At 38.3% G+C, this 10,337-nt stretch overlaps 1 protein-coding gene across 1 annotated transcript; it reads left to right on the top strand.

Moving 5' to 3' along the window:
• Positions 1–707: 707 nt before the first annotated feature.
• On the top strand, positions 708–1,821 carry B3GALT1 (beta-1,3-galactosyltransferase 1). Its single transcript, XM_053983033.1, has one exon. The coding sequence runs from the start codon at positions 769–771 to the stop codon at positions 1,747–1,749; it is 981 nt and encodes a 326-aa protein (XP_053839008.1). The 5' UTR covers positions 708–768; the 3' UTR covers positions 1,750–1,821.
• Positions 1,822–10,337: the final 8,516 nt, after the last annotated feature.

Genomic DNA, 10,337 nt, shown 5'->3' with positions numbered 1-10,337 from the left:
TTCCCAATGAGTTCCATTCTGTCTGATTTCCACCAAAGTGTGTTCTTGTAAATAGGACACACATTAGCATTTAGTCCAAATTAGATTTTTAAGGATTTGTGTGCATAGCTGCCACAGATGCTGCCGATCCTAGAACAAAGTATACTATTTTTCATTCTTTAAATAATTTTAAAATGTTCCACAGCACATTTTGAAAGACTGCCAGAAGAAATGCTAAGAAGCAAGAAAATGCTAGAAACCATAAAATTATTTTCATATACCTTTAAAATTATCTAAATGGTCAACATGCTATGCATGCTTATCTTCTTTCAGATAAAACCATCTGTGAGAAATTACCAGTCATAAAGGCATTACTTCAGTTACACTGCTGTATTCCAGTACACTATCTCACATTTTGGTACCTCATGAGAAAAAAAAGGAGTATCTGAGAAATGCATTAACACATTTAGCTTATTAATGGCCAACCATATATAAGCTCATTTTTCGTGCCCTAGGCTTTTACGGTCTTGCAATGGAAAATTTTTCTTCATATTTTTCAGAAATAACAGAAAATTCCAAGAAATGGAAGCCGCTCCTAGTAAAAGAAGAAAAGCTGAGTATCATCAGGGTTAATAGCTCCTATTTGAGATCCATGAATGATTACAGAGTTACTTTTCTATATCGAACTTTCAAGTTTCATTAATAACATGCTGACTCTCCAGGACACAGGTGCACTCACAGTACGAAGGCTATCGGTTCGTCACATGGAATAGAAGAGCTAGAGGAACAATGCCTTCAAAGGTCTCATGTTTATACATTTTGACAGTAGTTTGCTGGGCAAGTGCTCTTTGGTACTTAAGTATAACTCGTCCTACTTCTTCCTACACGGGCCACAGACAGGTCAGCAGCATATCCATAGCCAGAAAAAATGTGTCCTTTGGCAACATAAGAACACGACCTATAAATCCACATTCCTTTGACTTTCTTATCAATGAACCCAACAAATGTGAGAAGAGCGCCCCGTTCTTGGTCATTCTTATCAGTACGACTCACAAAGAGTTTGATGCAAGGCAAGCCATTCGAGAAACGTGGGGCGATGAAAACAACTTCAAAGGAATTAAAATCGCCACACTATTTCTTCTTGGAAAAAACGCAGATCCTGTGTTAAATCAAATGGTAGAGCAAGAAAGCCAAATTTTTCATGACATTATTGTGGAAGATTTTATCGACTCTTACCATAACCTCACTCTGAAAACGTTGATGGGGATGAGGTGGGTAGCAACATTTTGTTCAAAAGCAAAGTATGTTATGAAGACAGACAGTGATATTTTTGTAAATATGGACAATCTTATTTATAAGCTGCTCAAACCTAACACCAAGCCAAGGAGAAGGTACTTCACAGGCTACGTTATAAATGGAGGACCAATAAGAGATGTTCGCAGTAAGTGGTACATGCCCAGAGATTTGTATCCCGACAGCAATTACCCACCCTTCTGTTCAGGCACTGGCTACATTTTTTCAGCCGATGTAGCAGAAATGATTTACAAAACCTCCCTTCATACCAGACTTCTACATCTTGAAGATGTGTATGTTGGACTCTGCCTTCGAAAGCTGGGCATTCACCCCTTCCAAAACAGTGGCTTCAATCACTGGAAAATGGCCTACAGCTTGTGCAGGTACCGCAGGGTGATCACAGTGCACCAGATAACACCAGAAGAAATGCACAGAATTTGGAATGACATGTCCAGCAAGAAACACCTTAGATGTTAAGATTTTTATAGATGTAAATACCTTTTTTAAAATTTTGGTTGAGTTTGGTTATTTTTTGACAAAGTGGTCTGCTGATTTGCAGGTCAAACTGTGGGATATTAACTGTGAGAGGATTTTTAATGACTGATTTTTCATTCTCACTTTGACTACTGGTTTACAAACTTCAGGCTCTTTTTCATAAGGACATTATGCCCACTGAAAGAATCTGGAGTCAAATCTCAGATTTTGTATATTATCATCTATTGCACATATACATTCTTGCATTTGTGTGTAAAAGGACAGTAATAAACTATTATGAGCTGCTTAACAATTCACACCCCAGCCTCTCAGATAAGACTCAGGCTCTAAGAAATGAAGAATTACAAACATACTTTTATTCTTCTTTTGACACCCTACAACCATTTCTATTTAGAGCCTTGTTAATAAATTAAGCAGCATACATTTGCACTGAACTTATATACCTACTTTGACATGTGTATTTTATAGTACGTGTGCAATTCCCAAATAGCTTACTAATGGTGTAATAGCAGAATTTAGACAGGTAAGAACATCAAAATTTCATTGGCCTTAGAAACAAACCCACACACTGAAATATATTTTCATTCACCAAATGGTATTTCTTTAAATTATTTCAGAATAACCCATTTCTTTACAATTCTTAAAATAGCCCATAAAATATGTAACACAATTTAAAAATTAAGTAAATCTGTAGGTGACATAAGACGGGGGAGATGTATGAAAAATATCTTTAAAATATACGAGAAAAGCATGAATATCTTAACTTTTAATTTCAAAGCAAGGCAATGTCTCTCATTAGTATTAACAGATTCTCCACTAAACACCTTGAATAGCAATATATAATTACACTGAATGCTAAAAGTGTCAATAAGCAGCATACTTCTTCAACATCAGTCAGTGCACTATTTACCTGAAAACAAGTAACACAAAAGCAGCTTTTAAGGGGAACCTTTACTTTTTGCTGCAGTACATATAGAAACAAGATTCTAACAGATTTTTAATGGTGTAGAAAAGAGGAATTTAGTCCAATAAAAGAATGCAATCAATTTTCTGTTGACTGGACATACAACAGAATACGTAACATGTATGGACAAATTTCACAGAAAAATAGATGGTTTTTAAGGAAAAAACTATTAAAACTATACAAATGCTATCCTTTTTAAAAACCTATTGAAGTTCTCCATTTACTCATCACAGTCAATACTCACTGAGGTCCCACTCAGGAGATCAAGAACACAATATTTATTCACGTTTCATAACAGGCTTCTATGTATTTTGAATATGAATGTTTACGAAATGTCATGAAAGCTCTGATAAATTCAGGCCATCTCTACTCAGTACCACCTTATAACAAGGAGGTGAAATATGATATTGCTCATCAAATAACTTGGAATGAAGAACTCACACACAAGTTACAAAAAACCAAAACTCACCACATGTATTATCAGCTGACGATTACTCGCACCATGCTCAGCACACACAGTCTCATTCATTGCAGCTGGCACTATGTGCAACATATGCAAAACTTTTAAGTCTGTATGTTATTGAGAATGTCTATAAAGTTGTCAGAAATTAGCTGAAGAAGAATTTAAATGGAAACTTTGACCTGATTTTGCCATAGACATACACAGCATTTTACAACAGTGACAGAGGAATGAAGATGCTATCCTAAAAGGCAAATTGTTAGTCTTGTTCACAGATGCAGCACTATGATTTCAAAAGAAATTACTTGTAAATAAGGTAAAGTGTACCTGGCTTTTAAGTCACTAGCAGGAGCCATCTCAAGCAAATCTATGTCAGAACTGAAGATGAAGCTACACAACAGGCAGCCTAGGAGTTACTGTTAACAGGAGTTTGTGTACCCTTCATAAATAAAAATAACCCAAACCAAAACCCCAGTAGTTTTTATAAGAATGCCAAATCTCTTGCAGCATAATTAAAGAGTTATCCTTCCCTAGTTGATCTAGTCCTTGTTAAAGCTGCTATGCCCTATTAAATACAGAACTTCCAAGGCACAACTAATTGCATAAGTGAATATATAACACACTGACAGGGTGAAGTTCAGATTTCCTTACATAAATCCCATAATATTCTTGTTTATGAATGGAAATGCGGGAGGAATTCGTCTCCAGCCCTTGGGTAAATCAGATAGCACAGATGCCATCCTGCCCAGAACATATTTTGTAATAATTTGAACCCGCAGGCTGCAATCACTTCTGTCCCTGTGCACTGTGCAGTAATTTGGGGGTTCTGAATCACAAACAAATGGATTTGGTTGCCTTATTTCTGCTGATGCTTCTGTGGCCTTTGCTTAGTAACCAGGAGGACAGCAGGGCTCCCAGTCCAGATACCTCAGGGCTCAAGCAGCATGGTAGCCTTGAATTTCTCCTAATACAAGTAGACTGCATTAATAATTGCAAGGTACCTTGAAAATAGTATCAGAAAAAGTGTATTTCTTGCCATTTATAAATAGACAGACCTTCAACAGAAATGTAAATGTTCACCTTGAAACTGATGTACATATTTCTAAGGCATTTTCTTCTGTATTCAGCTGTATATATATGTCAGTCTGCTTGCTATGTAGAATTTTGTTATGCATGGAGCTGAGTGAGGCATTATATTTGTCCAGTGTTTCAAGAGCCTTAAGCATGTGTGCCCTAACTTTTGAATGTACAAGATACTTTTTCTTTTGCTGTCAAATGAATTTAAAATAACACAACAAAATCCTGATTTTCTACTTCCATTAATTTTCTGGTATTAGATTTCATTAGCTTGTTACACTTAGATTTATTGTTTTCACCTTGCTCAGAAATTTCACTATTGGAACCTGGATTTGGAAAGGTAGCAATACATCTACTTATAGGGACAGTTTTCCCTTCCACTCCGTAGTATTTGCGCCATGTGGGATACTGTTAAGAAACAAATGTTTTCAATAGACTTCCTTTAAACAAAAAAATATTTACATTACTTAAAGGTCATTTTATTTCATTGGGCATGGGACAAATGACAACTTGGTTAAACATGCTGGCTTCTGCTCACTTCAAAAGTTTGACTGTAATCACATTTTGATTCCAAAATGCATATGAAAAAAGCACATTGAGCAAAGCAGCTTGGGGGGGGGGGGGAAGTGGCTCTCTTTAGGAGGAATTTTTTCACAAAAGCACTTTTCCTTTTTTATTTTGCTAAAACTGTGAAAGATTTTAAACAGAAGCCTCAAGGTTCATTTTCCACATTTCCTAATAATAATGTTAAGTATCAATTTTGATTCTTTGAGGGGTTTTTGTCTTCATAATGTAGATGGCAATGGCAATTTGTAAATGAAGAGTGTAATTAACTAGAAAAGCTTGTCAACAGTAACCGAAACTTAGGTGTACCATTATATATGACTGGCTGTATTTATGTATTATTTGTCTAAATTGTATATATTGTTTTATCTGTTGTGTCTGTAGGAGTGCATTCTTTTAGATTACTGTATTATTTACCGTTTTGTGGGATTGCCAGCAAAGCTGCTAATCAAGATACTATTTTTTTGTATCAATGTCAAATAATAATAAAAAAAAATCAAGTGAAAAATGGAAGGTGTCCTGTAAGTTTTCTTCTTCACCTCTTTCTGGAAATGTAAATTGTATTACCTGGAAACAAGTGTCAGTGAATTTGCTCATTTGTCATGAGGAAGAATATTGTGCTGTAAAAGCAGATCTTTTTTAAAAATCTGAAAAAAAAAAAAACCAAAACAAAACAAAATACTACTTTTATTCATTATTTGTGCAACAACTTCATCGAGCTGATGTCCACACAGATCAGGTGTACTACTTCATCTGAAACTTCTGAGCTTGAAAGCAGTAATATTAATGCAGCCATGGCAACATCTGGCAAAGCAGCAGGCGGGTTCATCCTCTGCTCTGCCCGATTTAGCTGCTTTGGCATCCCCAGCCAATGAGACCCAGGTTTGGCCAGTCTGAGGTGGCAAAGCTTTTTCACACCCTCAGCAGGGCTCTTCTGCTACTTGCATGGTGTCTTAACGTGTGCGCTTGCAGCCATCAAAAGCTACATACAGGAGAAAAGGAGAAATGTCCCAAAACCCACATCTCATAAAACCACAATAAAGTTGTTTGATGTTGCTGTGTCACCAGCCAGGTCACCCATACAGAGGGAAGGGGTCCTCCCCAGTCTCTCACAGACACACAGTGACCATGGCAGCCTTTTGCTTCCCCCCCACCCCACAAACACCAGAAAATAAATGAAGAATCACAGTCTGAGTACACTCAGATTACCCAGTAAGTCTCATGTAGCCTTTGTCTCCCAACACACATATCTTAAGATATTGTTTTGTCTCTCAGGGAGGTCTGGGCAACTTTAGGGTCCTCATATCAAAATAGAAGCAAAAAACCAAAATAACACAAAAGTAGGAAGAAGTCCCTTTTCTTGTAAGAACATCAGAAAAATTAATCTCTCCCCATTCTCCCCTTTGCAGTTTCCTACACAGAACAAAGTATCTAACCTCTTTTCCACTGGCTTTAGAGCTCAATATCCAAAACTCATTCATGAAATGGAGGTGAAAATAACCCCACCTCTGAGAAGAAAGGTAGTTTTTGCAAACCAAAGTGGTCGCCAGAAAGCAGCTGAATCCTGCAACAGGGTCCTCAGGCATCCCAAGAGTGTCTGCAGCAACCTAGCAGCCTTACAAACCGCAATGAGATGCTTTAAAGCAAGCAAGAGTTTTACATACAGCAAAACCCCTCCAATCATTTTCATCTCTCTTGTTTCCACCAAAGCAGCCTGAGTCTAATTGCAACACTTACATGGTGTTTAATTAATAGACAGCTTGGAGATATACAGATATTAGCACTAGTAGGGTAGGTTTCATGTAGCTTGATTATCTTAATTACAAGCATTCTATTTCCTCATTTACTTAATTGATTCTCATAGATTTTCCAGAGAAATTTGCAGTGCTCTAAGTATGTAGAAAACCAGAAAAGTGCTGACACTGGCCTATTACAGCAGCAATGCACCAAAAAAGGGAGATCTGTATGACACGGAACATTGTACAGAATAGGATCTGCTTCCTTTTCTCTTGTTAAAAAATATGAATTTATGAAATGGAAGGAGTCATCTGGGGAGAAAAAAAAAGGAAGAATGTACCTTATTTATTCAACCGCACCTGCAATTAAGTTGTGTCAAGTTATCTCCTCTGATGACTTGTCTAACACAGGACAAAAATCCATTTTTTTGCTAGGTCTGCATATGAGCTGAATCAACATTATATCTCTGCCTCACCTGAAAGAGCCAAGAGCAAGAGGCATTTATTAGTCATGCAAGATTTATCCTTGAGCACTTATTCTGCAAAGGCAGCATTACATATCAAGCTGGACAGAATTAAGTGCAGTGGTTTTGTAATGCAGACACCTTTCATTTGGGTGAAGCAGATACCCCAAACTTGAGGTGTGCTGGCTAACATCTACCATATCTGCATCTATCAAGTATCCCTTTTCTCTTAAAGAGTTCCTTTCTCTGGCCTACCTTCTAACATCTTTCTCCAAAGAGAAATGGGACCTCTAGGTATCTCAGGATAAAAGTAAAAGCAAGGGGGAAGCAGGGAACACCCTACAGCATCATCACAAGCTTTTCCCTTGATTTACAAAAGTCACTTAGCCTTGCTCTGTCCTTCTGTACTTTTAATCTACTTCAATCTGGTACATTTTCCTGTTATTTCCAAAACTCCTTCCATTTTCTTTATGTGCTTTTGCATAGCTCAGCATTCGCCCACCTAAAGGTATCCATTCAAACCAGCCACGAAGAACAATGTTTCCATGAAGAGAGGACCCTTACCTGACAGGTTTACAGTCCTACTCGAATAGCTGGCATACTGATTTCAGCAAGTTTCAAGGGATGAGTAGCACTTGAAGTTGTTCCTTCAAAAATATTTTCTTTGATATTGCCTAGTTCAGGTATATGGGGGAAAAAAAGATCTATCATCTTTCATTTTGCCTCTGCCTGCAGAGATCACTATCACAACTCTAAGGTTGTTTGGCTTTTTTTTCCTTATTCCTTTTACCTTTCCTCACAACCTTGGATCAGAACTCAAAACAGCATTTTTCATGTTTCTTTAACTCCCACTTAATCAAGTATACTTTATTCCACAAGTTCAATGTTTTAACCTTTTTATCTGCTTCTGTTCTCTGTGTTGCCTCCGCTCTCCGCATATCTCCCCATTAGTCGGACATCTGGTATTGAATCTGTTACAGGAGTAGTTGCATGAAGGCTGAACACAGCACTACTTTTCTCTGTCGCTGTCTTTGAGCTATCAAAAACTGCATTATTGGATTTGTTTCACCAGACGGGACAGCTTATCTTACTAATATCACATCTAAAGCAGAAAATGAACTTCCGCTAGCCTCTGGAGCCGACACTAAGTCTGCAAGGCTGCAGTAGCTATGGTCACGGTAGGCGCTGTGCCGGGAACTTCCAGCGTGCCCAGTCCCGAGGCTCCGGCAGTCGCACTCGCAAGGCCACACCTGCGCCGCTGGGACCGGGGTGACACAGGACCAGCCCGACTCGGTGCCTCCGCGGAGCGTTCCCAGCAAGGGAACGCTGGGCTTTGAGCCCCTCCCAGCCCGGGGAAGCCTCCGCTCCTGCCGTGTCCGGGTGTCCATGCCCGGCGGCACCAGCGCCCTTTGTCGCACGGAGCTGGCGGCTCACGGCCTCTTGTCTCCCCCGGGCTCCATCTGCAGCCCCAACCCCAGCGAGCGCGCCCGATATTCCCCAAAGGCTGCCTGCACACCCATACTGTATGCAGTTAGTGAATTTTATACAGAACATCATTTCCCCTCACAAAGGCCACAAAAAGGTCCGGATCATTCAGGACAAACTCCACAAAGTGCACTCAGCTCTGCATTATGTTTGCCATCACTTTGGCAGGATGGGTTATGAAATGGAGAACTGCTGCCCCTGGAGAGCGGTGTCCTGGTAGGATGAGGCCGACTGGACCTCCCCAGCACCGCTTTACTCTAAGCATAGCTGTACTTTGAATTAGCAACACAGCTGATGCCAAGGTTGATGCTAGGCTGCTTTAATTGCTCATTAAAAGGCAGTATTATTTACTGCCTTGTTTCTTGGATTCAGCATTTCTACACATGGGGATAAAAGTAATGGACTAGAATAAAAAATATATACAGCATGTAATTAAAATTACATTTTTTAATAGGGGAATATATATGCACATAGTGCAGGTGCTGTCACACAAGTAGAGGTTATGGAAGTATACTTTTTAATTTGTATTATACTGCAATTTAGCTGTCACTTCAAACAGATGGGTGAGTTGTACAACATTTTTAAATGGATTTAATTACTTTCAAAGGTATTGGCTTGTGTTAATTGGTGCAATAAATTACACAATCGTTCAGATTCCATTAAAAAGGACTTTGAACATGTAGTATCTATAGGAAAATAAACTGAGCCTTGCGCATCAGTATTTGACAAAATAGTTATTGACTGTTTTATCAATTCATAAACAAGATCAAAAAAGCCCACCATTCACACAAGACAACACACCTAACATGATAGATATTGATGTATAATTGTCTCAGAGACAGGTGAAGACAATGTATCCAGCCATACACCTAGAAGATTGATCAGACTAAGTAAATGTAAATAAGTGACCCTTACTTTCCCGAAAAACACTCCACTGGTTGTGTGCAATTTATCCAGTGTAGGATGATTACTGCTGTCCTTCTTTAGGATGAAGCCATTTACTGAAACATGAGACATGGGGAAGAAGGTCCACAAGCACATGTAACAGCTTTTGAAATATCTAGGCCTCTACTCTAGTCAATTTAAGGTTTAAGCTCCAGATGTTGCTTCTTGTCTTCAACTCCAGGAACATCCAAAATCCGCTAAAGTCAACAAGTAGAAAAATGTCCAGCCTATTAAGTACCACAGCAAACTACACCTGTATTAGACAGCCAGGGCAGTAATGGTCTTCAAACTCTGCAGCAGCAATATTAGGAGAGCTTTCTAGCATAAGCAGACAAAAACCTTGCAGGATCTTTGGTTACACTTTGACACAAATTTTACACTAGGAAAGAGCACATTTTAACTTAGAGAAATGATCGTGGTGGCCCGAAACACTACATTTTAGGATTTCTATGAACTAAGGAGAGTGAACATTTAGCAGAAAAAGTTACCTCATTTGTGACAAATCACCTATTTCCTGACCATTTAAAATGAAATGCTTTTGAAAATTTTTTTCATGGTTTTGAAATTGCTGTGTGTGAAATGTCATTGAAAACAAGCTTGCACTTTTATCTTCTGCTAAACACCAGAGATATACCACTTCAAAGGAGTATATTACATTTTATCTGAATGCTGGGACAAACGTATCAGTAAGTAAACTAAAATTCATATGAATTGTCAATGTTAATACTACCACCTGGCCATATTTCCCCTTTCCAGAAATAATTTCATTATTTTCTTTTCTATGCCTTTCATTTCAATAGCATCTAACTATTTTTTAATGCATCACAGTTTCTGTAAAGCTACATTTTCATAAATAAATAAAAAAAGCTTAATGT

The sequence above is a fragment of the Vidua macroura genome, chromosome 7, assembly GCF_024509145.1.
Source record: "Vidua macroura isolate BioBank_ID:100142 chromosome 7, ASM2450914v1, whole genome shotgun sequence".
Classification (NCBI taxonomy): domain Eukaryota; kingdom Metazoa; phylum Chordata; class Aves; order Passeriformes; family Viduidae; genus Vidua; species Vidua macroura.
This window is presented reverse-complemented; position numbering and strand designations above follow the sequence as displayed.